General features: G+C 41.0%; 6 protein-coding genes across 7 annotated transcripts; 2 read left to right on the forward strand and 4 right to left on the reverse strand.

Moving 5' to 3' along the window:
* Nucleotides 1-219: 219 nt before the first annotated feature.
* Nucleotides 220-10,257, forward strand: LOC124197887. Of its 2 annotated transcripts, XM_046593453.1 has the most exons (16): nucleotides 236-528; nucleotides 2,330-2,405; nucleotides 2,904-3,036; nucleotides 3,210-3,346; nucleotides 4,667-4,788; nucleotides 4,892-5,036; nucleotides 5,109-5,221; nucleotides 5,584-5,809; nucleotides 7,639-7,922; nucleotides 7,971-8,241; nucleotides 8,305-8,614; nucleotides 8,697-8,836; nucleotides 8,908-8,989; nucleotides 9,054-9,198; nucleotides 9,263-9,452; nucleotides 9,521-10,257. In XM_046593453.1, the coding sequence occupies exons 2-16, from the start codon at nucleotides 2,336-2,338 to the stop codon at nucleotides 9,688-9,690; spliced, it is 2,538 nt and encodes an 845-aa protein (XP_046449409.1). In that variant the 5' UTR covers nucleotides 236-528; nucleotides 2,330-2,335; the 3' UTR covers nucleotides 9,691-10,257. The 2 variants fall into 2 exon arrangements, with proteins under 2 accessions (XP_046449407.1, XP_046449409.1); XM_046593451.1 differs by having other exon boundaries at nucleotides 220-528; nucleotides 7,639-8,241.
* A 29-nt stretch (nucleotides 10,258-10,286) lies between these two features.
* On the reverse strand, nucleotides 10,287-11,617 carry LOC124197888 (exosome complex component RRP4-like). The gene is made up of 6 exons (XM_046593454.1): nucleotides 11,385-11,617; nucleotides 11,087-11,324; nucleotides 10,892-11,026; nucleotides 10,663-10,833; nucleotides 10,463-10,597; nucleotides 10,287-10,400 (listed from the first exon to the last, which is right to left on the reverse strand). The coding sequence occupies exons 1-6, from the start codon at nucleotides 11,501-11,503 to the stop codon at nucleotides 10,320-10,322; spliced, it is 879 nt and encodes a 292-aa protein (XP_046449410.1). The 5' UTR covers nucleotides 11,504-11,617; the 3' UTR covers nucleotides 10,287-10,319.
* Nucleotides 11,618-11,791: 174 nt separating this feature from the next.
* LOC124197889 (CDP-diacylglycerol--glycerol-3-phosphate 3-phosphatidyltransferase, mitochondrial-like) lies at nucleotides 11,792-13,778 on the forward strand. Its single transcript, XM_046593455.1, has 4 exons — nucleotides 11,792-12,119; nucleotides 12,184-13,089; nucleotides 13,155-13,383; nucleotides 13,444-13,778. Exons 1-4 carry the CDS (start codon nucleotides 11,856-11,858, stop codon nucleotides 13,644-13,646), a joined length of 1,602 nt encoding a protein of 533 aa, XP_046449411.1. The 5' UTR covers nucleotides 11,792-11,855; the 3' UTR covers nucleotides 13,647-13,778.
* Nucleotides 13,779-16,890: 3,112 nt separating this feature from the next.
* LOC124197890 lies at nucleotides 16,891-18,980 on the reverse strand. The gene is made up of 3 exons (XM_046593456.1): nucleotides 18,483-18,980; nucleotides 17,703-18,397; nucleotides 16,891-17,599 (listed from the first exon to the last, which is right to left on the reverse strand). The coding sequence occupies exons 1-3, from the start codon at nucleotides 18,781-18,783 to the stop codon at nucleotides 17,033-17,035; spliced, it is 1,563 nt and encodes a 520-aa protein (XP_046449412.1). The 5' UTR covers nucleotides 18,784-18,980; the 3' UTR covers nucleotides 16,891-17,032.
* Nucleotides 18,981-21,672: 2,692 nt separating this feature from the next.
* On the reverse strand, nucleotides 21,673-24,492 carry LOC124197891 (juvenile hormone esterase-like). The gene is made up of 12 exons (XM_046593457.1): nucleotides 24,261-24,492; nucleotides 24,055-24,180; nucleotides 23,825-23,978; nucleotides 23,580-23,765; nucleotides 23,317-23,513; nucleotides 23,082-23,218; nucleotides 22,988-23,028; nucleotides 22,715-22,807; nucleotides 22,532-22,635; nucleotides 22,309-22,465; nucleotides 22,103-22,235; nucleotides 21,673-21,998 (listed from the first exon to the last, which is right to left on the reverse strand). Exons 1-12 carry the CDS (start codon nucleotides 24,462-24,464, stop codon nucleotides 21,830-21,832), a joined length of 1,701 nt encoding a protein of 566 aa, XP_046449413.1. The 5' UTR covers nucleotides 24,465-24,492; the 3' UTR covers nucleotides 21,673-21,829.
* Nucleotides 24,487-26,402, reverse strand: LOC124197893. Its single transcript, XM_046593459.1, has 4 exons — nucleotides 26,340-26,402; nucleotides 25,355-25,825; nucleotides 25,158-25,273; nucleotides 24,487-25,074 (listed from the first exon to the last, which is right to left on the reverse strand). Exons 2-4 carry the CDS (start codon nucleotides 25,361-25,363, stop codon nucleotides 24,825-24,827), a joined length of 375 nt encoding a protein of 124 aa, XP_046449415.1. The 5' UTR covers nucleotides 25,364-25,825; nucleotides 26,340-26,402; the 3' UTR covers nucleotides 24,487-24,824.
* Between the last annotated feature and the right edge of the window lie 685 nt (nucleotides 26,403-27,087).

The raw sequence follows: 27,087 nt of genomic DNA on the forward strand, positions 1-27,087 counted from the left end.
GTTATAACAAACCAACAAACTGGCAGCAGCTGGAACAAGAGGACGACGAGAGAGCTTCTCTCTCTATGTACTCTCTCGTTCTATTCGTCTATACCACCAACTTATTTTTCTTATTTTTTTCTTTTTACCTGGTTTCGCTTGGAGGCGTGATCCGCTGGCCGGGCTGCCTACAGTGCCGGCCACGCACCTGTATAAAAGAGCCGGGCCACCGTTCCGAGTTCCATCAGTCGTAGCACTTCCGTCGCGCAGAGTAGTAGGTCCAGTTTTTCTCTGCTGTTGTTTCTTAAAATTCTTTTCTGATTTTTGATCGGATTCAAAAAAAAAGAAGAAATATACAAGAAGCCAACGAAACAGACAGAATTTCTGTACACCCAAAGTTTGAATTATTTAGTCTATATCGAGTGTGAATCGAAAATCGGTGCATCTACTACTATCTTCAATCAAAATTCGGATTGCGAGGATCAACGGCTGAAACGACACATTTGAATTTCGAATTTCCGTCACCTCTCAATCGTCACTTTCCATCAGGTAAGTCGCAGCGCCAAATTTGAATTTTTTTAAAATTCGTAAAAAAAAAAAAAGAAATAAGAAAGAAGGAAAGCAAAGAAAACCGTTTGGGGATTTCAACGAATAGGTGAAACGTTATTACATATCCGCTATAGAGTTGGTTTTATTAATCCATCCGCCTGCCCAGCAGCACGCAGGAAAAACATAAAAAAAGAGGGAGAAATGGTTTTATTTTATTTTTTCGGCGCCATCGGCCACCCAATTATCCAATACGGAGAAGGTCCTAACAGAGAAAGAGAGAGAGAGAGTTACTCATATGAGTTTGGAGAATAGGGGAAGGCCGGGGGAAAAAAATAAGAAGAAGAAGAAGAGGGGAGGATGACGAGCTAGCGTGAAATGTTGCCACTGGTCATGTTGTGTAGAAGTATTCGGATCAACGGCCTTTCGTTCTCGCTCGATCGAATTCGAGCCTTTAGCAACTCTGTAAAGCGCGACAGATGCGTGGAAAAGAAAGAGAAACATTCATTGTGTAGATCTTTGAAATATATACAAATGGCCAAGATTATACAAATCAAAAACCGGCGGTTTAGTCCGACTAATCTCTTTCCGCGTTTGAGTAGACACAATCAAATGGTTTCCCAAAAATTCGTGAATCCTTTGCAAATTTGCTGCGTGGGCATTTTTTTACAAACCACCGCTCTGTAAAATCACCAGGAACAAATCCTATAGAATTATAACGAAAGGGGAAGAACAAAAAATTGTCGGACGACATTTTCGTCCCCCTGAAGGGGCAAAAGAAAAAGTCAGTTAACGAGTCTGTGGCGCCATTATTTTTCAATTTGAATGAATAAACGTACATACGAAATCCCGGAAGGCCCCTGTATTACACACAGCAGGAATGAGAGATCTCCAGTGCTTGATTGTCGCCCATTCAGAACTTATTTCCATTCAACAGAGTAAACATTGTATAAATAAGCGTATATACAGTAGCTCGGCTTTTGATTCAGACATGGAGAACTGTACGCGCATTCTTCCTGTATTGAATACCTCACGGTCGCGTTAACGGGTAGCCACCTGACGCCCACGATATTCAATCTTTCATTGAAAGAAAAAAAAAATAGACAAATCATTCCTTTTCATCTAAATTGTCGCATACAGAAAATTGTCCCTTTTTTTCTCATAGTATAACACGATACGTCATTAAAAAAATAATAAAGGAAAATTAAAATTCCCAAATTATTTCGATGGAAAGAAAAAGAAAAAATAGTTAACCCCCCCAGTAAACAATTTTAATTTTTCTTTTGCGGGTGAATCGATCCCCTTTTGTTATTACACAGCTGTTGGTTACGGTGGTTCTCACTCGATTCCCACGGAGAAAAGAGGGGGCCCCCGCAACAACAACAACAACAACAGCGTCTGTATAAGAAATATTCATCTAACGGTTGATTATATTCTTTCGTTTATAATCTATAATATACCCACCGACGTTACGCAAGGAAAGACTGACGACAGCCACCACCACCAGTGGACTGTCGCCATTGTCGGATGCGCCTCGGTTAATTCCACCGTCCTCTCCGTCATCGGCCGTGTGTGTCAGGCCGATAATTAAGTCCATTCCTATATCAGAATAATAATAATCAAAAAAAGAACTTTCGTTGGGGGGACGAACAAACAGGAAAACAATCAATTTTCACCTGTATTTTTTTGTAGATCCCACGGGATCGGTTGTCGTCATCAGTGATTGATAATGAAGGAACTTTTGATTGTATAAAAATGATTAAAAAACTCACCGAGACTTTTTGCTTTTGGTTTCATTCGATAGCGGACCATGGGTGCGACCGGGTTACCGCTCATCTATTCGGCCATCTTGCTGGCCCTCTGCGTCTCCTACATTCAAGGTACGTACTCATTCGTGATTCCTGTCTAATTTTATTTCGTTCGATATTGAGTCAAACAAACAGAAAAAATTTTGGCAAGAAAAATGTAAACGGGAAGTTTTGGCATTTTTGTTCGAATCAAATGCCCAATCGAAAAATAATTGTGATGAGATCCTAACTGGATCTCATAGCCCATCACGACCGACGCAACGGTGAACAGAAAGAAACAAAAAAAAATATTCGACCAACCGCATTGCAGTGGGAAAAAAAAGAGACGAATGAGTTCCTCATTCGATAAGAGAAACGGAAAATTCGACCGCAATAAATGGTCAAACTACCGTCAACTATTTTTATTCGTTTGGCGGAAATTTTGGCGAACTATAATGACTAATGAGAGATATGGCGATTTCACACGTTGATTGCAACAAAGAATAGAAATGAGTTATTTTTGCTCTAACAACCCGCCATTGTTTGATTTTTGACTTTTTCTTTTTTCTTTTAAAAACATTTTAATTAAAGGCCGAGTCGGGTTTGAGAAGCTGTCGGAAATGGACTACCGGGGCAACACTTACTACACCATCCGCAATTTATCCCTTTACGAATGCCAAGGATGGTGCCGGGAGGAACCCGATTGCGCCTCGGCGTCCTTCAGGTTTGTTTTGTTTTTATTTATTTCTCCTCTGCTTGTGACAAAGGAGAACAAAGGCCCACAATCAACGTGCTGACTTGAGTCGACATTTGCTACTCGCGTCTATTGTTTGTCGTACTATAATGTCAGTTGATTGAAAATGGTGCGGTTCGTGTGTTCTTTTTCCCCCTGTCCAGTTTCGTGGTCAACCCGTTGGCGCCCGTCCAGGAGACCGTCTGTTTGCTCCAGAACGAGACGACCGGATCCAACCCGACCGTCAATCCGCAAAAGGCCGTGTCGACTTATTACATGATCAAGCTCAACATCAGATCAGGTACGCGCATGTCTAATGATCTCAAAACCATCACACATTTCAAGTTTCCATTCAATATAACAGCCGGACTGCTGTCTATATAGACCACAATGTGCCTAACTCTATAAATAACGGTCCACCGTCACACTTGATGGCCGTCTGATTATGTCGTCGATGTGAGTGAATTAAAAAAAAACAGGCCAATCGCGAATCTCTTGTCTGTGAAGACCGCCTGCGTGACTGAAAAAATTTACCAAAGAAAATAACAAATTCGGGAGTTCTTAGATCTTCATCTAAACGCGGGAATTAGACAAGATCAAAAATAGCGCGTGCGCCGTTGAGCGACATTCAAACAGAAATTGTTCTCAGTTTTTATTTTATTTTTTTCGGGCTTCAATGAGCGTGAACGGAATCCGTAAGAGCAACAGCAGCAGCAGCGGCGGCGGGCATCAGGGGGAAAGAGTCAGTTTTGTTATTTTATTTTCTCACACGAAGGCCAGCGCGAGTCATTCACCTCCGGCGGCCTCTTATATCTTCACGAGAGTCCTCGTTGCTGGTGGACAGCGGTGGTATAGGCGACAGCGGCGTACCGGAACGATATGCGGTCCTCAGTGATACGCAAAAGTCCGTATTATACTTTATGCGCTGTACTCTCTCACACACACACATATATAGAGAGAGACACGTTGTGTTGTTGTAAAAGAAAAAAAGCTGTTCTTAATATTTGTCAAAGCGGAAGTCAAATGTTTGCTTAGTCAGTGTAACATTTCGCGTCTACACGATTCGATTCGTGGTATATCAAATTTTCTTTTTTGGTTTTTTTTAGAATCATCTTCCTGTAGTAATAAGACATGCGTATATATAAGTTGAATAACCATCACGGTGAATAATATATAAAAGGACCGAGTTTGAATACGAACCAGCAGATTCGGTTTGGCGATTCAAAAAAGCCGCGCGGCTGGCTGTACATAGAAAACATTGGCAAAGATTATGGAAGAAAACGACGACACACGAAAACGACTTCCGCCACAGATGGGAACTGCAGGGAGGAACAAGAGGAACCGAGTGCGGAACTAATGGCACCTCCAAGAAGAAAAAACAAAAGTGTACATAGCCCCCAGAATATTCAGAGTCACGCAGAAATGTTTTACGAACTGCTGTGCAGCTTTTTTTGTTTGATCGTTTATTAACACGCAGAAAGAAGCAACCAGCATTGCGTAACCATAATAACTCGTTTTGTGTGTGTGTGTTGTATATAATCAACGGAAATACGAGAGTATATTCCGTTCTTTGACGTTTTCTTCTATAACCGGAATCTTTTTTTGTTGTTGAAATAATTAGAAAATGTTTGCAACCGACCGTGGACTTTTGAGAGAGTGCCAAACAAAATGCTTCGCGGTCTGGACAACGCGCTCATCTTTACGGCCACCAAAGAGTCTTGCCTGGCCGCCTGCCTCAACGAGGTATAACACAGCAGCGTTATTATAATATTATTAAATTATGAAAAATGATTTCATTTTCTAATTTGATGAATCATACCCTGATTGTCAATTGGATAACGAGCAGAAGCGATTCGTTTGCCGCTCGGCCGAGTACAATTACATCACCACCAAGTGCCACCTGAGCGAACACGATCGGCGATCGGTGGAGGATTCGATCGAATTGGTCGACGCCCAGGGAGTCGATTACTTTGAGAATCTCTGCTTGAAAGGTGAGAGATAAATATAAGAAAACTCGATATCATTATAGCCGATTACAAAATGGCAATTCTCTTATATTCCAGCCGGCGACGGATGTCGAGGAGTCCGCCAGTACGCCGTGCCGTCCATCGGCGTCGCCGACGATCGCGTCGCTCATCACGCCGACGTCTATTTCTACGTCGACAAGGAATTATTGGTAAAAATAAGCTTCGATTTTTTGTTGGTTTTTCTTTGGATAAAATTTGACGTAACGATGGCGGTCGATACTCTTTGATTTTTGAGGGGCGTTTCGGTGAACCGCGTCCTGTTGTGTAAAATCAATTGTTCACTCACAACTTGAGTCAACAAAAGAATAAAGAACTAACCGCGCCGTGTTGCGTGTAGTAGGAAAGGAGTCTCATTTCCATCACCTTGTGTCTTTTCATTTAAATAATTGCCTAATAATTCCAGCCATTTCCGAAAGAATGTTGTGTTTTATGTCTCGGCGCGGTGATTTGATTTGTTTTGACTTATTTTCTCTTTTGTTTGTGACATTGAAAAATGGGATGATGGCATCAGGCGAGCAATGAAGCGGCGTGTCAACGTGCCTGCCAAGTGGAGAACGAATTCCTCTGTCGCTCCTACCTGTTCAAGGAGAGCTCGGCCGGCCTGGAGTACAACTGCCAGCTGTACCATTTGGATCATTTCTCACTGCCGGACGGACCCAGCACTTTCCTCACCACCGACCGGCCGCTGCTCGACGACGGAGAACCTGTCGGCAAATTCGTCGAAAACGTCTGCATCAGTAAGTTTGAAATTATCCATTTAAAAAATAAAATCAAAAGCGGAAGAGCAACTTTCAAGAGATGCTGAGATGTTTCTCACCATCTTCTACGGTTGGCCGGCTGTGCATATGTGAATCTCAGCTTGTGGGATGGCGGAAGATTTCATTCGATGAAGGAAAAAAGAAATAACAACCAACGGCCTTTTTTAAAAATTTGTTTTAAAACCATTTGCACGGCAATCAATAAGCCAACATGGCGTGGGTGGAACGCATATAGTTATAATACTACACCCGGGCAAGTCAAGTAGAAAAGAAAAAAGTACACAGCAGGGAGTTGGTTGACCCGCACGTTAGTCATCCGTGATCAAACGACGGTGGCCGGTAAAATAAGAGTCGCCCTGGGAAAACAGCGAAGGAATTATCCAGCCGAAAACCGTCGATATGGAACAACGAAGCTCCCAGTAAACTGCACTTGTTAAAGAAAAAAAGGATAAGAAAAATCTGGTTTCAATTAAAAAACAAATTTTGTTTTTGTTTTTAAAAGCGAGGGGTTTGACGGGGTTGATGCGCTTAGCACCAGCCACAGCAGACGGCCAAACATTTTTTGAAACAGGCGAATCCCGTTAAAACTTTTTCATAGCTGAGCATTTGATGCGAGATGATGCGGTCCGTTGCTCCTTTTTCCCGACTGAATTGTACGCGAGCGTCATCAGACGATTGTTTCGTTACAGAATTCCAGGGAATCCAAACATTGAACATTCCGAGTAGTACCCCCAGCAGCAGCAAACAAAAAAAGCTTAAAGTCAACAGGTTTGATAACTCCATCCGCAGAGTTCATCGATTCGTTTTTTCAAATAACCAAAAGCGACAGAATTTGCACTTTTATTTTCTTTCACCATTCCACCATTTTCCTGTGAAAAACAGAACACAAAAGTGAAAGGAAAAACTATTCAAAAGCCATTCGAAGTTCATTGCAAATGAAGCAGGACAGCACGTCGTCGTCTATCTTCACTATTTTTTTTTCAGATTCCCAGGGCCCTGGTCAAAGTCCTAGACGGAAATACGCACAGTCTGAGAGAAGGGGGGGGGGTGAGATAGAATGGTTTTTGACAAGACAATAGTGTTGTTATACCATGCTTTACCTGACAACCTGAGTTATGTCTTCTTTTCCCCTCTCTCTCCAAATAAAAAGCCGCAATGATTTCGACGGTGGGAAGTGGTCAACCACCCGCAAAGGACATGGTCAAAGACGAAGTTCTCTAATAACTGTCCCCGACAAGGTTATTTTTTTTCTCTCTCTCCCCATTAGTCCATATGTTAATCTCATTATAAGTTGTTTTACATTGTTGATCAATGTTTTCAAACTAACCACCACGCACTGTCCAAAATCACGTCCACAAATTCTATCGTGGAACTAAAAAAAGAAAGTGATGTGTCCTTCTACTTTTTAAAATTTTAGACGCAAAAGTTTGTCAGTCCAAACAGGTTTTGAGTTTTCTCAAAGCGGTATGGACGATATATATATATAAGTTGGGCAATAATTGTGGGGGGGTTGAACCGCCCATAAATGTCTAGTCCCAGCACATCGCGGGAGCCATAGCTCAACAAAAAGCAGACAAAAACTGTGGGAAATGTGTACGAGAGAGAGAGAGAGAACGTTGTACATTGCTTCAGGTCATTTTTTCAGCTTTCCAGTCCTGGACAAAGAAGAAGTTTTAGGGGGGAGCCATCAGAAGAAAGAACTCGACTTCACGATGTGCATGTGAATGATTATGCATGATGAAGATATGAAAAGGTCTGTGATTGATGTTATGAATAACTAACGGTTGATTGTCGCTTTCCTGTTACAGGTCCTGAAGGACTTGGTGAGCTCACCGGCGGACAGGATCCCGTCAGCGGCGGATTAAACGGTGGAACTGGCGGCAGTGGTATCGGGGGAAGCGGCGGAAGTGGATCAGGAGGAATTGGAGGAATTGGCGGAATTGGCGGAAGTGGAAGTCAAGGAAGCGGAATTGGCGGAAGTGGATCTGGAAATGTTGGTGGCGGATCTGGAATTGGAGGAAGTGGATCTGGAAATGTTGGCGGTGGATCCGGAATCGGCGGAAGTGGGTCTGGATCTGGAATTGGCGGAAGCGGATCTGGATCTGGAATTGGTGGAAGCGGATCCGGCTCTGGCGGCAGTGGATCTGGAAGCGGCGGAAGTGGAAGTCCCGGAACTGGTGGCGGATCAATTGGAAGCGGCGTCAGCACACCTCGCCCAACTCGCCCTACTCGCCCAAGTCTTAACGTTGGAACCGAATTGGGAACTGGATCAACTGCATCAACTGGCAGTGGGAGCGGCGGCAGCAACACTGGGCTCATTGGCGATGGATCAGGCGGAATCAGCGGAGGCGATCAAACCGGTCCTACCGAAAGTGACATCAACTGCGACCGTACTGGAACCTGTTACGATGGTAATCAATTAATAAAAAAAATAATAATACTTAACAATATTCGAATTTTAATCTTATCTTTAGTCGGAGTTCATTGTCGTGATACCAAGATCGAGGTTCTCGTTAAAACCAACCGGCCCTTCAGCGGGCGCGTTTACGCTCTTGGCCGCAGTGAAACTTGCAACATCGACGTCCAGAATAGCGACAGCTTCCGGTTGGACTTGACCATGAACGGCGGTGACTGTAACACCCAATCCATGTCGGGCATGTTCACCAACACCATCGTCCTCCAGCACCACAGCGTCGTCATGACTAAAGGAGACAAGATTTACAAGATTAAATGCACCTACGACATGTCGCCGCGCAACGTTTCCTTCGGCATGATGCCCATCAGGTATAACAACATCATAACCACTTCATTCCCTCTCCATCCGATCCTTATCTAATCTCTTTTTAATTAATTTTTGGGAAAACAGAGATCCGGACATGATCAGCATCACTTCCGCACCGGCTGCCCCACCTCCACGCATCCGCATTTTGGATCCCACCGGTGGCGATGTCGAGACTGTTCGTATCGGAGATCGACTCATTTTCCGCATTGAAATTCCCGGCAACAGTATGAAACGGAATTATCATTTTAATATTGCAACATGAAAATAACATCATTGTTCTTTTTTAAAAACTCAGCACCATACGGCATTTTCGCTCGCAGCTGCCTTGCCATGGCCAAAGACTCCAGAAGTACCTTCCAGATCATCGACGACGACGGGTAAGAATTAAATCTTGAATTAAATTGCTTAACAAAATCTAATAATTATTCATTTACTTAATAGTTGTCCAACTGATCCATCCATCTTCCCTCGCTTCGTTCCGGACGGAACTGCTCTGCAGAGCACCTACGAAGCTTTCCGCTTCACCGAGAGCTACGGTGTCATCTTTCAGTGCAACGTGCGATACTGTCTAGGACCTTGCGAACCGGTACGATCGTATACGCCCTATTTCAATTCAAATAATGTAATAACGAACCATTGATGGATTGCAGGCTAATTGCCAATGGGGAAGAGACACGATGGAATCCTGGGGACGTAAGCGCCGTAGCGCCGAGAAAGTTGAAAAAACCGAAGAGGACATGACCATGTCTCACGAAATCCTCGTTCTTGACTTTGGAGATGAAGATACGAAATTCAGCCACCGACAGACTGCCACCTTGCCGGCCAATTTCCCCAACAACAGTAAGATAGGCGGGAAATTTGAATCGGTCACGATAGGAATGAAATTCTAATTGATTTAAAAAATGTAGGTACTTACACAGTCCATGAAGAGACGGTGACCGTATTCAACAGCACTTGCCCAACAAAGACGTCCGTCCTGGCGTTGGCCGTCACATGCGCTCTTCTCTTATTACTGTACATCTGCACCGTGTTCTACTTCCTCATGCGCCGCTGGTTGGGACCCGACAAGAGCGTCTAAGATTACAAACCCATCTAATCAAGGTGGAATCCTAATATCTAAAAACACGGGACATTTTCCAATCGTGAAGCCCTCCTAAACATAATCGTTATCCATTCGTCGTCACGGAATTTCGCTAGATATTCATTGTTTCTATTTATCATTATTTTTTTTTTTTGTTAATTATTATTTGCTTGATTTGTTAAAGCAGCGCTTTAACATGACTTCCGGTTAAATCTTTTTTTTTTCCTTCCTTGGTGGACCTAGGGAACGGGGTCCATTAGTAATTTATTATCCTATATAATCTTTTTAGGTGTTTCAAAACTAGCCCAGGGCATTTTGTTGAGTGGTGCTTACGGCAGATCTTATCCTGGTTTTCTCTAGCACACTTGTTTTAATGTAAATATGATTTGTGGGGGGGATGACTTATAAATGAAGTCTACAAAATTTTAATATTCTTGGGAAACCGGTTGTAGTTGGAAACAAAAAAAAACCGCCTTTATTATCGAATGTTTCTTCGTTTATGTTTTTCCCTGCCCCAGAATAAAACTTTGTCTGCAGTATGAATAAACTGATCCACACCATTAATGTTTGGGAAATCGAATGTCAACTTCTGGTTCAGCCTGAGCCATGTTTATTCGAAAATTAAATTATTCTTTTTCCATTTCGAACTGCTTACGAACCATTAAAGCGATTTCTTTTATCTTGTCCGGTAGGAGAAGATCCTTGATCTACATAAAAGCATTATATAAGTTAGCATTGAATTATTTAGTTTCAATGTAAAAATAATTACCTCAAGCCCAGCATTTACGGAGGCTTCGTAGGCATGCATAATGCTGGTATCATAGATCATCATCTTGCAGTGCGCCAAAGCTGTCACACAATTCCTTAACCGGCTTATAGCTTGTCGATCGGCATGCGGAACTGTCTATAGGTTTCAACAGAATTAGCTTCCACGTGATAATGTACAAACATCGACTTTTTAGTACGCACCTCCAAGTTTTGAACAAATCCACCGGCGCCATCGTCAAGGAGCGTAGGGCAGATCCAAACAAATCCATTGTTACCCATAATGATACTTGCTCCGCAAGGCAAGTTGTGGAAATGAGTCTTCTGTCTTCGGATCAAAGATGGACTAACTTTTATTAGGCAACCTTGGGAAAGCTATAACAGATAAATGGTTGTTATTACAGTTAATATTTTAAATAACTTATTGTTATACTTTTCCATATTTCATGCTGCGGGTGTGTAAAGAAAGAGCTCCATCATTGAAGATGTTTTGAACCTCTGCACTGACCAAATCTCCTTCTTTCAGGTATTGCCTCATGGCTAATTCATCTTCTGCTGATCTTCTTCTCTAAAAGCATTATGAGATATAAATATTTGTGTAATTGCACAAATAAAAAGTCTTTCTTACGAGTTCACCACCAGGCAAATTGACTGACTGAAGAAGAAGCACTGAATCTAATCTTGCATTGGTGTCCAGTTTCCAACGTTTCTGTGAAACCTCAGTAACCCTACCAATTACGACATCTCCAATCTCCCCATGATAACGAGATTTCAAGGGTCTAACTGAAATAAGTTGGTTGACTCTCTCCACAACTCCAGCAACACTGGAGTACAAACAGTCATCTTGCATGTATGTTCCATGACCCCTTAGCAAAACATAAAATAAGATTATCATCAAGAAAATGGCAAAACTTTTAACAATCTACCTCATGAATCCTGTTTCCTTTGTGATCAAAGAGCCAGGTGTGACAAGATGTTTGGGTTCAGTAGAATCAGCGACGATATGAAAAGGAGGCACTTCAGAAGCAAGGCGAATGTCTACCATTCTTTTGGTTTTAATTATCCTAATGTATCAAGTTCAAAAAAAAGGAAACAACAGCACACTTGAAAATGACAATAATTCATCGTGTTCTGCTATACCATGCTGCTACGTTGCCTAAGCTATGGCGATATCAAAATATTTAAGAATATAAATATTTGTGGATATTCTTGTCAAAATGATATTGTGCAATTTAAATCGACTAATTAACTTATGTTCGAAATGGAAAATATAAAGTCAACTGAAATTTTTTTAACGAATCAAATAAAACATTGCGCGAATCACATTAGTATTAATTTTTGCCATCAGATGTCTGTTTGTTTATATGCCGATTCATTTCATTCGTCCGTACAAGTAAATGTCACTAATTTGCCAAAAAGCAATACTTTTTTCAACAACGATATGCGTTGCTGGGCGACAACGAGTATCTTGGCACTTCCTTCCCAAGACTGCTCGCAGAGGTTGGCAACGTAACCTTGTCTCGAGATCACTTCATCTCCAGCATCGTCCCGAAATGGAACCCGACAGTGATGAACAGCAGAGAACGGAACTGTTAACGACCCTTGAAAATTTCAGATGGCTCGGAAGTAAAACCCCTTGTTTCCCTGTGAACGGAAATAAGGTTAGTGTTCTAATAAGGTATTTTATTAGTGTCTTCTAGTAATAGTTGTAAAATTTTTTCTTAGGTTCGAGTTTTGTCTGATCCTGAAGATTTCTACAAAACACTTATTGAAAAGACTAGTCAAGCAAGTCAAAGAGTCACTTTTGCATCCTTATATCTTGGAACAGGAAATCATGAAAATGAGCTTGTAAAAACAATTGAAAGTACTTTGAAGAAAAACTCTGGCTCCAGCCTGAAAGTTCGAATTCTGTTGGATGCAACAAGAGGCTCTAGAGGTGCCCAATTCAATTCCCGTACAATGCTGCTTCCCTTAGTTCAGTCCTACAGCCAGCAGTGTTCAGTCCATTTTTATCACACTCCAGCACTTAGAGGATTATTAAAGAAAATTCTCCCAGAAAGATGGAATGAAATTATTGGCTTGCAACATATGAAGATTTACATATTTGACGATTCCTTATTAATCAGTGGCGCAAATTTAAGCCACGATTACTTCACAAATCGGCAAGATCGATACATAATTATGGAAGATTGCAAAGATTTAGTGGATTTCTTTGACCAACTAGTAGAAACTGTGTGCCAGTTTTCATTTCATTTAAGTGAAAACAACTGCCTTAACTTGAATTCCGCTTTTCCTCACCATCCGTTTGAATCCAATCGGCTTGAATTTACAGAAGAAGCAAAACGGAGAATCAACAACTTGTTTGAAAAGCAAATAAAAGCAAATGTTTCGTCCTCGATATTTCAATGGCCGAATCCGTCTGCTTACGACACCTGGATCTTCCCTTTCGTCCAGATGGGGCAGCTAAACATTTACATGGATAACATCTTGACGCGCGAGATTCTAGAAAACGTACCGGCAAACGCCGAATTATGTCTAGCAACCGGGTACTTCAACCTGACTCAGGACTATATGGATAGTTTGCTAGAAGCGTCCCAGCCAAATGTTCACATTCTCATGGCACATCCTCTGGTAAGCCCCTATCACCATTCAAACAAACGTTCTCCCATTTAATTTGATTGATTTATTCCCAATAGGCCAATGGTTTTTTCGGGGCGAAAGGATTCGCAGGTGGAATCCCATCAGGTTATACTCTACTGGCTTACCAATTTTATCGACGAGTGGTTGATCGAGCGCTGGAAGCTCGCATTCGATTGTGGGAATATCAACGACAGAATTGGACTTTCCATGCAAAGGGCTTGTGGATCTCTTTTAATCGAGGAGATCCTCGACCCTCTTTCACTCTAGTAGGATCTCCTAACTTTGGTAACATGTTTTCGTATTTTTGTCAAAAATTCAAACGACTGACACTTTTTTGGCCCGTAGGATATCGTTCTGTTTATCGAGACTTGGAAGCGCAATTGGCAGTAGTGACCATCAATCCTACCCTACGGGATCAGCTTCATCGAGAACGGAGAAATCTCTTTCAGCAAGGCGACCTGGTCAACGGTACGACTTTTGATCACCCGGATAGAAAGATACCCTTGTGGGTTCGCTTCGTCATCAAAGTTTTTCGGAGATTCTTCTAGTAAACAAACAAACAACAGCAAAGTAATCTTAAGACGTTGTTGTTGTTGCACTCCCGGTGATCCGATCCATTTGTTTGTTTTTGACCTCCGTGAATAACGATGGAGTGAGAAATAGAAATGCAATTCTCTTTACATAATCGTGAGTTGCATGTTTACTACTTTGACGAACCTAAATTCAAGAATTTTATTGCTCGTATCTTTTAGTGAAAGTAAAAGAAAAAAAAAAACAATTTGACGGTTGCATTCATCGTATTTACTATCGTATTTACATTAAACTAAATGATTTTAAATAATGAAAGGCATAACCCAGCGTTATTTCTAACCCTATAGCGTTTTTCGTGAATTGGTGCCGACCGACAGTTCCGTACGACTTTGAAGGTCAAAAGCTGAAAGAACCATGAACGAAATGTATCTCTTTTGAAAAGAAACAGTCATCTCAGCATTTATTGACGGACAACAAGAGTTTTTAATGTTAACATCTATTTTACCGTTATGTCAGCGAAAGTAAAAGATAGCACGAGCAATAGTAGCTGGTAATCGATAGTCCGAAGACTTGGGGTCCAACGATAAAATTATGGCAGTCCAATACTCCAATATTTACTTTAACTCTTACTACTAACAGCTTAATTAAAAAAGAGTGAGAGTTCCGCTTGCAACTCCAACTCCAATGTTATGGAGTAGGATCATGTACCCAAATATTCGTTGAATAGTTTATATCTAGCTCATATTACATTGTGATTAAGAGTTGCTTACCCGACATGTATTTGTTTTCAATCTTAGCCCATAAACAGAAATGAAACATGCATATCTGGGTTTTCTCATCTCTCCCGTGTAATGGAGTAGAGTAGAAATCCTGACGTGTTTATTGCAACGGTAAAGATTTCGATTAGAGAACTGCTGAAATTTAATTAATTAAAAGTTAACTGTGCGGTAACAGATTGAAGCCAGATCTAGTTGTATACGAGCAAACTTCACCCTGTTACAGTTATTTAATGTCCCAGTTCGGACGGCTACGGATATTCAATTCGAACAACTGTAGTGCTTTTAATAGAACTGGAGGATATACGGCTCGAACACGCAACCTGACACGTGACAGCATTGTATTCTGCCGCGCTCCCAACTGCGCTACTGCGAGGCGATACCCTGAGCGAAGTAGCGAAGACAGGAGATATGTTTCGAAAAATAAAAAATACATTTTTTGAAAAAAAAACCTTGGTGAACATAAATAAATCTAAATGTATATGTTTTCATTTTTAATGTTAATACATTTCTTGCGATAGCGTTCAGTGCTCCCGTGGAAGGGAGCGTTAAGTTCACGGAAACCGATAACCCGTATAATAAACAACTGTAATTAAAGAAAAAATTGGAAGAAAATTACCAACAGGTCTAAGAATTTCTGGAAAAATGTCTGTATTCATCACCAATTGTAATTCCCAAAAAAAAAATGCATTGGCTTCACGATAGTACATGAATTGTTCACGACACAACGAAAATAAGCTACAAATGCTACGTCCATAGATTTTTAAACGTCAATTTGCAAATTATATTACATTCGTTGGGTAATTAACAAACAGAGGTTAGGGTGGGCGGTGCAAGCCTCCTTCCACTCACTCGTTCTGAAAATTATTCTTGCGTGGGCCGCGATGAATTTAATAGAAGCTTCCTTGATTTTCTCGATCGAGTTCAGGTGGGCCCAGATAAGCAGGCCGAGAGCGTCGGTCGTCTCCATTTGGGAGAGAAGAAAAGTGGCGCAATATTCTTTCAGGTCGTCGATGTTGTACTTGTCAGCAGCCATAAACATCAGCTGGGCAGTCTTCTGATTCAGGGGGGCTGAAGTCCGGCCGGAGTAGATGTAGTGAAGCAGGTCATTGAAAATGTTTAGCTTGATGTCTTTTATCACGACTTTTCCCGTCTTCTTCTCCTGCATGTCGTGCTGGAACATGGCGGCAAAAACGGGACTTCTGGCTGCCAGGATGGAAGCGTGACCGCCAACTTTTATTCGACTTCCTTTGAAACAGAACTGAACATCGCAGTTTGATTGCTGAACAAACAGGTTCGTCATATGTTTGATGACATTCATTTCACCGTGATCGGTACTGTCAAACTTCATCCAGAACACGAAAGTCAACGGAACCGATAAGCTGTCGTAACTAGAATCGCAGTCGACAAAGAATGTTTCTGACCATTCCAAAATGGTTGTTGGTTGTTGTTCATCCTCAGTTACAGGCGATTTCACCACCAAGAGTTTCTTTTTGTATCCACTGAAGTTGATCCAAACACTAGAAGGACGCTTCGTGTTATTAAGGATTAATGGATTCACTTTTTCCGTCGAGACGCCAACTTCATTTCCTGAATTCACTCTTCTTCTCTTGATAGTACCGGTAATCCAACCGGGGCTGGATTCCAATTTTTCAGCTTCCAATTTTTCTTGCAACTCCAAATCTCTTGCACACAGCTTCAAAGATACGTCAATACGATACATCAGTAAGTACTTTTCTTGATGAGGAAAATCGAGGCATTGCTCCTCGACCCGGCTGTACTTGCAAGCCACCTTAAAGAAAGGGACGATCCTGTCGACATACTTCCTGTCGAAGTGAGTCAGGCAAAATTCCCCATCCAGGGTCTCTTCGGAGATAGGTTCCGCATCGAGTTCAGTGTCCCATTGGACCCGCGTCATCACGTCTATTACTTCATGTTTGAATGACATCGTAGACAAGTCAAACAATAAATCAAATGCAATCAAAATCACGTACTGTAAGGGCACAACTATTCACAACACTTTAAACCAAACAGCTGAAGCTCAAACGATATACGTCTGGAGACTAGACGAAAACGCGATAAAATGGCAAAATACTTGGGCTCTGCCTTTTCGTCGACATTTGGTTACTCTACCTATTTTCTATTACCTAGTTTATTTTACTATTCCAAACCTTAGGTTTCAACCCCTTACTTCGGTCAAATGTCCTTTTTTCTAAAAAAGAATACGCCCTAATTTTTTCTACTGTAATGCCTGGAGTGTTGAGAGATTTATGAGTAGATTACTAGATTCCTTCTTAAGGTTAAAAAAAATCGAACGAAATAGTTAGAATAATGTAAAATTGCAAAGGATAATTCTTTGTAATCTATTAATTGCGCATTTATGTAATTTTGTATAAATAACTCTTTAAGAAAACCGATAACCCGTAAAACAAACAAATGAAATAAAGAAAATATTGAAGAAACTTGCAAGTGAACGGTCTAAGAATTTCTTGAAAAGTGTCTGTATTCAAAACCAATAGTAAAAAAAAAATGCATTCGTTTCACAATAGTTAATTGCGTGGGCCTACGACGTGTAATGAAAATAAACTACAAATGTAACGTTCGTAGATTTTTCAAACCACCTTTCTTTACACTCGTCGGGTGACTAACAAACAGAGATCTGGGTGGGCAGTGATAATTTTCTCCCACTCGCTCGTTTTGAAAATCACTTTTCCGTTGGCGGCCACGAAATTAAGAGAAGCTTCCTTGATTTTCTCGATCGAGTTCAGGTGTGCCCAGATCAACAGGTCGAGGGCGTTGGTCGCCTGAATTTGGGAGAGAATGAAAGTGGCGCAATATTCTTTCAGGTCGTCGATGTTGTACTTGTCGGCGGCCATAAACATCAGCTGGGCAGTCTTCTCATTCAGTGGGGCTGAAGTCCGGCCGGAGTAGATGTAGTGAAGCAGGTCATTGAAAATGTTTGGCTTGATGTCTTTTATCACGACTTTTCCCGTCTTCTTCTCCTGCATGTCGTGCTGGAACATGGCAGCAAAAACGGGACTTCTGGCTGCCAAGATGGTAGCGTGCCCGCCAACTTTTATTCGGCTTCCTTTGAAACAGAACTGAACATCGCAGTTTGATTGCTGAACAAACAGGTTCGTCATATGTTTGATGACATTCATTTCACCGTGACCGGTATTGGCAACGTAACGTAACTAGAAGAGAAAGAAGACTGATTTTAAGCACAAATTCGGCGTTTAGCTCTACGAACTACATATTTGACCAAAATTTTAGTTTAGGTGTATATCGACTACTTACTTCAACTTTGTACGAGTCTTCTTTGCCATCACCATTCACATCTTGCGTTTCAGTTGTCGAAACACTCGCTTCTGCTGATACAGCAGTGCTCGCGGTGAGACGTTTAAGCGCATCACGAATTTCTGGAGGTTGGAGGCTGGAGGAAATAATCAAGAGTCGTCTGGCCTCGGTATGATCAATTTCGTGATAAACACCTTGAGAAACGAAAACTTGTTTGATTGCGTTCTTCGCTGCATCGTCCAAATCATTGGGAAAAAGTGTCAATCGTTTTTTATTTTCGTCTTCGCTAGCAAAATCCCAATATGGGCCACTTTTGGATAGCCCTAATTTTTTTGAAAGCTGGCGACACCAGCTTGGACCAACATTTAGGAAGATGACTTGAAGCTTTCGGCTGAAATAAGCGTCCACTTTTAATAGTTGCTGACTTGGGATAACTACATTGACACAAACAGCACTCTTTTCTGATGGCCCGTTGTGGTTGTGAAATACTGGAGCTTGCAGCATAATTCCTTCGGATGAGAATAACACACGTCCCACTGGAACAATCTTATATGATCCAATACGAACAGATCGGCAGTTTACGGCAAAGAAAGGCCCATTCAATCCACCTTCTTTCCAGAGGAGCATATCGTTTGATTCAAGATTCTCTTCTGTATCAACAGGCAAATCCATCGAGACACCCTTTGAAGCTTCACCTACAAGTAAACAAAGAATTGAAAAGAAAAATATAAATTAATCAACAAGAAAAACCAGCAGTGGAAATAATTGAGTTTAACTGACTTTCTATAATATTGGGCTGTACTTGAATCACAATTGAAGGGTTTTCATCCAATTTTTCAGAGGATTTGTGAGTACCATCACATTTGAGTTTTTTTGTTTCCTGAAAGGAGTCATCATCTTCATCGCTACTAAGTGTTACACACTGTGGCTCCTCAAACCTGGCTCTACTCTGTCTAGAAGTTAGAGCATTTTGAGTCCGAGGGCGTCGGGTGCCATCCGAAGAAACCTTTGACATCTGAGAGATTCTGGATGATTTGTTTCCAGGTAATGACTTAAGATTTGAAGTGTGCTGATGAAACATTTAATTTCTTTTTCAAAGACGCTCATGCGTCATCGTAGACAAGTCAGACAATCAATCTAATGCAATCAAAATCACGCACTGTAAGTGCTGCACAACTATTCACAACACTTTAACGTTTAATCACCAAACTGCTGAAGCTCAAACCGTCTGTGCTCAAACCATACGTCTGGAGACTAGACAAAAACGTAAAGAATGGCGAAATCCGAAATATCAGAGCTTTGCCCAGGGCTGCCAATTTTTAAGAAGGGGGTCGTCCCCTAGGGAACTTTTTTTCCCAGACTTTTTTGCTTTTTTTGAACGTTTCTTCCCAGTCTAGGGACACAAACCAAACCCTAAAAAAAATCCCTAAATGTATTTTCTCTATAAATCCTTTCTCTAAATCCCTAAATTTTGTCCTAGATTTTCCAATGACTGTTCAGAAAAGTTCTTTCTGCCTTTTCGTCGACATTTGGTTACTGGGTTATTTAACTTTCTTCTATTTACCTGGTTTCTTTTACTAGAGCAAGAGAAATAGAGAATGACTCTGCTTTTACCATACCGAATCCGCCGAATCATAGGTTTTTTCATTATTTTCAACCCCATCTTCGGTAAAATGTAATTTTTTCTAAAAAGAAAACACGCCCCTTTTTATGTAGTCTAAATGCCTGGTGGACTGGAGTGTTGAGAGATTTATGAGTGACATCGTTCAGAAGATTAAATAACAGTATTCTAACTATTTCGTTCGATTTTTTAAGTTGCAGGTGATTAATTGCGTATTCATGTAATTTTGAAAAACTCTTTAAGCAAACCGATAGCCCGTATAATAAACCAAGAAAAAACAAATTTGAAGAAAAAAGTTACTAAGTTCAGGTCAAAGACTATCTTGGAAAATGTCTATATTCATCACCAATAGTAAAACAAAATGCATTCGTTTCACAATAGTTAATTGCGTACGACGTGTAATGAAATTAGGCTACAAAATAACGTTCGTAGATTTTCAGAGCACCTTCTATTACACTCGTCGGGTGACTAGCAAACAGAGGTCAGGGTGGGCAGTAATAATTTTCTCCCACTCGCTCGTTTGGAAAATCACTTTTCCGTTGGCGGCCACGAAATTAAGAGAAGCTTCCTTGATTTTCTCGATGGAGTTCAGGTGTGCCCAGATAAGCAGGCCGAGGGCGTTGGTCGTCTGCATTTGAGAGAGAAGGAAAGTGACGCAATCTTCTTTCAGGTCGTCGATGTTGTACTTGTCGGCAGCCATAAACATCAGCTGGGCAGTCTTCTCATTCAGTGGGGCTGGAATCCGGCCGGAGTAGATGTAGTGAAGCAGGTCATTGAAAATTTCTGGTTTGATGTCCTCTATCACAACTTTTCCCGTCTTCTTCTCCTGCATGTTGTGCTGGAACATTGCGGCAAAAACGGGACTTCTGGCTGCCAAGATGGTAGCGTGCCCGCCAACGTTTCGACCTCCTTTGAAACAGAACTGGATATCGCAGCTCGATTGCCGAACGAACAGATTCGTCAGATGTTTAACGACATTCATTTCACCGTGATCGGTATTGGCAAACTTCATCCAGAAGACGCAAATCAACGGAACCGATAAGCTGTAGATCGTGTCTAACTTGACAATAAATTGTTCTGTCCATTCCGAATCAATTGTTAGTTGTTGCCCATCGATAATTACAGAACGTGAATTCACCTTCAAGAGTTTCTTTTCGTCTCGATTGAAGTTAAGCCAAACACTGGAGGGGCGCTTCATATTATGAGGAGTTGATTGAGCCACTTTATCCGTCGAGACGACACCAGCCTTACTTGGATAAACTTTTCTTCTCTTGGCAGCATTCCTTTCTTGATGGTCGAATATTTCTTGCGACTCCATCTGCTTCAAACACACGTCAATACGATACGCCAGTATGTATTCCTCTTCTTCGGGTAGATCTTCAATCCGGCTGTACTTGCAAGCGATCTTGAAGAAAGGGATACTCCTGTCGAAATGATTCAACTGAAAGACCCCATCCAATGGCTCTTCGAATACAGATCCCGTGTTTATCGCCTCAGAAGTTTTATTCTTTGTTTCCTTTTTTTGGGTTTTGAGTTGAGTGAACCATTTGACCCGTGTCATCACGTCAATTACTTCAAATTTGAATGACATCGTTGACAGCCAAAAAATGAATCAAATTTCAATCAAAATTGCGTACTGTAAGTGCACAACGATTCACTTAAAGATAACACTTCAACCAAACTGCCGAAGCTCAGACGATACGTCTGAAATCTGAATGGCGAACCAAGTGAAAGACAGGAGATAGGAGAAACAACGACGACACGACGTACTAACTACTAAGAGTTTGATATCATGCTGAACTCATGGCTGGAACTAATCCGCTTGGCGGCGCTGTGCGGTGATAGGGCAGTTTTATTTTTGTGTTTTTACAACATTAGCAGAAGTTAGCTACTGTAGCCAAATTTTTATTGTATTTTCAACATTGCTGAAGTGAATTTATGTTCTCGAAGACTCGAAATGCCTATTTGAATCTTTGTTTCCCTTCCCAGTTCCCACTGCTTTGCAAAACTGCCCTACCACCGCACAGCGCCGCCAAGCGGTTTAGTTCCAGCCAGGCTTCAGCAGTTCAGCATGATATCAGATTTTGGTCTGTTAGCCTATTCCGTTGTTTCTCCTGGGCGAACTGTGATGGCCTGCCTTTTCGTCGACATTTGGTTACCTCTACCTTTCTTCTATTACGTTTCTTTTACCATTCCAAACCTTTAGGTTTCAACCCCTTACTTCGGTAAAATGTCCTTTTTTCTAAAAATAGAATACGCCAAAATTTTTCTACTCAAATGCCTGGAGTGTTGAGAGATTTATGAGTGGTATCGTTCAGAAGGTTAAATAAAATATTCTTTGTAATCCAGTTTGCGCATTTATGTATAATTTTGTATTATAACTGTGTTATTTATTGGTAGCCGAGCACGTAACACTAGGGGCAAGGCGGCCAGCAAAGTTGATTAGCTAGGTTAATATAGGTGAAAGCGATCAGCATTCTGTATTTTAGTTTACGCATTTTCCTCACTAGTTAGGCGAAGGGTTGAGTTCATCAGCTGTCACTGTGTAAGTCAAAGTGTAGTCCGATTTTGTTGACCAAACCTCATCCATCGCCATGTAAAATTCGTCCGCAGCGTTGTATGGCGCGAATTTTGGAATACCATCCAGCAGGGCTACGCCGTCGGGAGTCGGATCGCTAAATAATTACCCAAAATAAAATTAATAATAACCGTTCTATTTTATATGCTTACATAAAGACTAATCTAAATAATTCACAGTATAGCCGTATTAGTAATTTACCCATATTTCACAAAATTCGTCCAGATCTGAAGCATTTTCCTTGAGACCTCGGTCTCGCTGGCATTAAGACTCGGCGGGATGGATGTAAATCGGTAAACGAAAAGGTAGATCAATTCGTCAGAATGACATACGCCTGTACGTAAAACGACACGCAGAAAAAGAAATAAAAATCAGTCGTTTTTAAATGAGAAGAAGTGCGGACATACCATGAGGAACTGGTGGTTGATTTCCAATAAAAAAGGCATTGCACAAGCTGTTCCTCCCTTCGTATTCGAACGAGTAGAAAAATGCGCTTGGGTTGTGCTGAGAAATGAGCTGTAAATTTTCGTATGTTCCTTCTTTTATGAACAGTACACTGCTCAACTGCCATAATATGCAAATCAAATCTTTATTCACAATTTTAGGAATGAAATGAAGCGGTTTTCTTACGTCTGTAAGTCCAGGCGTCATCGATGTAAAGTTTCCCAATTCGGCATCTCCTAAATGTTTCTCGGTCAACTGGGCCGCCAACTCGCCGGATTCGTCCTCGATAACTAATAACCGGAAATCCAATACAATACAAGATCAATTATGCCAGACAGAAATGTTAAGCCTCTCTTATCTTCTACTTACACAGGGATTTGAGAATCAGCGGGACAAGATCGTTGGCCAAAAAGGTTTCATTTTCGGTCAAATTGTTCGGTTCAAGGTAGTAGTCGTACAAACCTGTGGGGAAGACAACCCAGAAACAATAACCACTTCAATTTGTTATTTTACGAAATATGTCTAAAATTATGCGCACCAATATGCATGAGCATAATAAGTGAGTTACTTTTACACCCGCTGATGCGCTTATTCGAGCTATTAGTACGTATATAACGGATGACAATGAGCTTTGCCTTTTACCTGCAACTGTGAGGGAGCCCTCCTGCTGATTTGCACCAAACCTAGAAGAAAATGCTCTCTTGTATCGTGTTAAGAGCTTATGAATAAATATTACATCGTTGGAACAATTGTGAAGTTTCCGGAATTGAAAAGCTGCCGTGGGTCCGACTCGATGATCCTCTGAGCTCCAGCCACCTGAATGACGGGTAAAAAGCTGAATCCGAGACCACCATTCATCACCTTATCTTCATTCTATCAAAGTAAAATAACCAAATAATTCGTAATAAGCAGAAGGACTATGTGCAGAACATTTAAAAGTCATGAAAAAATAGATAAGAACAGAAACTCGCCGTATATTCTTTCATAGCGGCTGAAAGTAATTCGGCGTCGATGGTCTGGACGCAGTTGAGCAGGTCCTCATAGGGTTCAAGTGGACATCCCGCTAGTTCCGCTATTTTCAACGAAATCGCTTTAACTCCGCCGATATCATCGATACCCCATCCGCAAAGAACGGAGCCACTCTCACCGATGGCGCGATGGAACAGTCCTTTTAATGAAATACAAATTTTAAAATACAGTTTTCACTTATTTCAATTAAATATTGAGTTACTACCTTTGGCTTGCGGCGCTAAGAGTAAAAGCGAAACGCTACCACTGCCGGCGCTTTCGCCTGAGATGGTTACTTGATTGGGATCGCCTCCGAAATATTGAATGTTCTTGTTGACCCAACGTAGAGCCTCGATTTGGTCGAAAATACCCGCGTTGCCAGGCACCTCATCCGTGTCAAACGACATAAAACCTATCAAGCGTTATACCATATTAGATTTAAAAAGAAAATTTCAATCAGGAATGAATTACCAAGCGGTCCAAGACGGTACTGAATGATCACGACAACGATATCGTGATCCAAATATCGGTTCACCGAGTCGAATGCCGAAGCGAATCCGGCAGTAAAGCCACCTCCATGGATAAAAATCAAAACAGGAAGAGAAGAATTGGAATCGGATGGCAGCTATACAAATAAATAGAAGGGAAATTTTTAAACCATGTCAGAAACATTTGTATACGTTGTTTTTCTAAATGGATACTTGTGGCGTGTAAACGTTGAGAGAAAGGCAATCTTCATCTCCGAAACCAGGTTGAGGGCATGCAAAGTTATTGCTGGTAGCTTGTTGGATTTCGTCCATGGGATAAGGAGCTTTTGGAACCGGCGGCTATGAAAAAAAGAAAAATCAGGACGCATATAATTATCTAACTTGTACGACAGTGCTGCATGAAAGTGAATTATACTTACCAAAAACCGACCCTGCGGTGCTGGCTTTTCGGCATAGAAGACGCTGCGGAAGGCATAGAATAGGCGTCCGGCGTCGTAAGAGAAATCAGTTGTACCGTTTAGAACGCCATAGCCGGGAACTTCGAGAATGATTTGCGGTGATACTTCGACCAGGTAAAAACTGGCCAAGAAAGCCAGGGCTATTATGGGGGCAATTGACTTCATTTCGACTGTGGCAAACAATAAATCAAAGCAATCGGCTGGTGTTTATTTATATACACTGTCACGTTATCAGGCTTAACGCGATAAGGTATTTTTGTTTGATCTCGTGGTGGTGATGATGACGAGTTATGAATGATTCAGCAGTTTTTAATTGCGTCATAAGAAATCCATAGTTCGTACTCGGGGAGATAATACCGGAAGGTTTCACAAGCTAGATAACTGCTGGTACCAATAGCAAAGTTCGTCCATTTGTTTCTTGTGCTGCTTGCAATTAATTTTATTTTGAGTTCCACCAGAAGAAAAAAAATGCTATGTACAGACTAGACAGCAATCAAACGAAATCTAACTTGCATCGCGTTTGTTTCACTGGCCATCATCGGGAGTCGTGCAAGACATAGACCTACAAAGATTTTGGAGAACCGGGTAGCTTATTTGAATGTAAGCGTGGACAAATTTAGTTTTTTCGTCAGTCACCCAGTTGACAGTGATGATGGTCTCCGGGAAATTGTAAGAGTAAGATCCCTTGGAAGCGATGCCAATGTCTTCCGGTTTGGTACCGATGTACTTCTCATTCTGCTGCTCTTGGATTTTCGTTCCATCCGCATACTCTACACTATCAAAGTTCAATTCCTTGTTAGCAATCAATTATTTCGATAGCACTGCGCAGACAATTAGAATCCTACGCAATATACTTACTCGTGGATGTCGCTTCCGTCTATGTTGACTTCGTTGTCCAATGAGACGATAGCTAAGGTCTCCTTATTCATCGTGGGTGCGGCAATCGCCACCGAGAAGAGAGCGACGACAATTACCTAATAATTAGCCAAAGCCAAAACACGGATAGTAAAAAAGCTTAAAATAATTCAAATCAATTTTCAGCTTGAGCTACTTACAAATTTCATCTCCGTGTCGGCGCCAAAGCAAGGATGATTTTTCAATGAGCCATCTCTTTATATATGCGCACGGAGTGATGTACTAGCGAGGCAGTAAAAATGATGCTGCAGAAATGTTAGAAATGACCTTTTTTAAACAACCAATAACGCTCTGACTCAAACAGGTTCGCAGAATCCGACCGAGAGAAAGGAGAACTGCAAGTGATGATGAGACATTTCTCATAATACGTTTATAATGGTTAGGAAGTGAAGGTCTGCAGGAGGCTTTCTTTGCTAAAAAGTTATCCGCTCAAGGTTGGCGAACACTTTTACTCTTTCCCTTTACTATATACACACCGCATTTTGAGTTGAAAAAATATTTGAACACTTTGATTCGTGCTGTCCCATTTGGATGATTTCCAAAGTAATATTCCTTCAGCCTGTGGTTTTTGGACATTTCCTTATTGACGAGCTTTTCGACACAGTCGTTTCCTTTTAGAGAATAATAAGTTAAAACAGGTTATGATATGAAAATTATCCAACAATCTAAATTATGAAACATGGGTTGTTTGTCGGCTAATCATTCCAGTGTTGTTCCTTCAAGAAAAATCAAAATGTTTAAAATTACGAACAACAAAACAGTTGATACATTTGCAAAGCAAATCTGTTGGAACTACAAACTAAAAGATTAATACTGCAACACGATGTTCAAGAAAACTTGCAAGAAAATATGAAAATGTCTACCATGTTTTCTAATATCAACATGACTGTTTTCCATATAAACTTGTACATGACTTTCCTATGGGAACATGCTGAAATGATTTGCTGATATTTTCTGATTCGTTATGTTATAGTTTCACAGCTTCACAACAAAAATGTTTAAGAGCAAAAAGGGAATGTTGTGATTACCAAGATCTTTTCGCATATCAACGCGATTCCTTCCATGGATTGACTCTTAAACATTTGCAATACATTTAATAATTAATAATTTCAAATTAAATTTTACCTTCAGCTAAATTTCAAATGTCATCATTTCGGTTTGCTTCTTATCTTTTATCTTATCAAATTTCGTTTCATTTTTTAAACAAAACAATATAGCAGACGACACCTGGATTTCCCTTCCTTAAATCCAAACCGCAAAAACGATAAGCGGTTTTCTCGCCCGCGCTTGTCATTCGCTGAACGGATCGGTATTAAATTAAGTATCAACAGTTCGTCTCGACAAGTTACACTATCCCCCCTATCACAGACAATAAAATACTTTGCACGAAACCCGCTAAAAATTACTTTTAGACCGCAACCGCCTCAATAGGACCCCCCCCTGGAAACCAAAAGGGAATGAGGAATGATGGATGGTTTCATTTTCATATTTTGCATATAGCGCATTTTTTTAAAATTCTTAATCAAGCAGATGCGTGTGCTCTGCAGTGAGAGGTAGATGACAATGTATGTGGCCTTTAAGGTCTTCACTCTTCCGTCTGAAGGCTGACTTTCAAACCGCCAACGCTAGTTCTTTTTTTCCTCCGCACTTTCTCTGTCGAATTTATTTGCATATACATTCCTATATAACCTTTGACAGTGTATTCGTTCTCATTAAGCATGCCATCATACGTTTTCCTAATCATATGGTAACCACCATCTTCATTTTCTTGTTTCAGAAATGCATCTAAAAGAGCGCTTTACTATAGCAAAATTGAAAGCGCGAATTTAATTCTAAACGAATATCTTCAAAAGAAAATTTCATTAAAATAAGA

Source organism: Daphnia pulex, chromosome 7 (genome assembly GCF_021134715.1).
Source record: "Daphnia pulex isolate KAP4 chromosome 7, ASM2113471v1".
NCBI lineage: Eukaryota > Metazoa > Arthropoda > Branchiopoda > Diplostraca > Daphniidae > Daphnia > Daphnia pulex.

Bases quoted from the DNA above. Each gene is read 5' to 3' on its own strand.
- LOC124197887 (XM_046593451.1), top strand. From the start codon at position 2,336: ATGGGTGCGACCGGGTTACCGCTCATCTATTCGGCCATCTTGCTGGCC. The intron at 2,406-2,903 runs GTACGTACTCAT...TTTTAATTAAAG, and splicing joins CTGCGTCTCCTACATTCAAG to GCCGAGTCGGGTTTGAGAAG. The intron at 8,615-8,696 runs GTATAACAACAT...TTGGGAAAACAG, and splicing joins TTCGGCATGATGCCCATCAG to AGATCCGGACATGATCAGCA.
- LOC124197888 (XM_046593454.1), bottom strand. From the start codon at position 11,503: ATGGTAGACATTCGCCTTGCTTCTGAAGTGCCTCCTTTTCATATCGTC. The intron at 10,834-10,891 runs GTATAACAATAA...TATCTGTTATAG, and splicing joins GCAGCATGAAATATGGAAAA to CTTTCCCAAGGTTGCCTAAT. The intron at 10,598-10,662 runs GTGCGTACTAAA...TGAAACCTATAG, and splicing joins GATTTGTTCAAAACTTGGAG to ACAGTTCCGCATGCCGATCG.
- LOC124197889 (XM_046593455.1), top strand. From the start codon at position 11,856: ATGTCACTAATTTGCCAAAAAGCAATACTTTTTTCAACAACGATATGC. The intron at 13,090-13,154 runs GTAAGCCCCTAT...TATTCCCAATAG, and splicing joins TTCTCATGGCACATCCTCTG to GCCAATGGTTTTTTCGGGGC. The intron at 13,384-13,443 runs GTAACATGTTTT...TTTGGCCCGTAG, and splicing joins AGTAGGATCTCCTAACTTTG to GATATCGTTCTGTTTATCGA.
- LOC124197890 (XM_046593456.1), bottom strand. From the start codon at position 18,783: ATGTTTCATCAGCACACTTCAAATCTTAAGTCATTACCTGGAAACAAA. The intron at 18,398-18,482 runs GTCAGTTAAACT...GTTTACTTGTAG, and splicing joins ACAGCCCAATATTATAGAAA to GTGAAGCTTCAAAGGGTGTC. The intron at 17,600-17,702 runs GTAAGTAGTCGA...TTTCTCTTCTAG, and splicing joins AAGACTCGTACAAAGTTGAA to TTACGTTACGTTGCCAATAC.
- LOC124197891 (XM_046593457.1), bottom strand. From the start codon at position 24,464: ATGAAGTCAATTGCCCCCATAATAGCCCTGGCTTTCTTGGCCAGTTTT. The intron at 23,979-24,054 runs GTATCCATTTAG...TTATTTGTATAG, and splicing joins TCAACGTTTACACGCCACAA to CTGCCATCCGATTCCAATTC. The intron at 23,766-23,824 runs GTAATTCATTCC...AACGCTTGATAG, and splicing joins GTACCGTCTTGGACCGCTTG to GTTTTATGTCGTTTGACACG.
- LOC124197893 (XM_046593459.1), bottom strand. The intron at 25,075-25,157 runs GTAAGTATATTG...GAACTTTGATAG, and splicing joins GACGGAAGCGACATCCACGA to TGTAGAGTATGCGGATGGAA.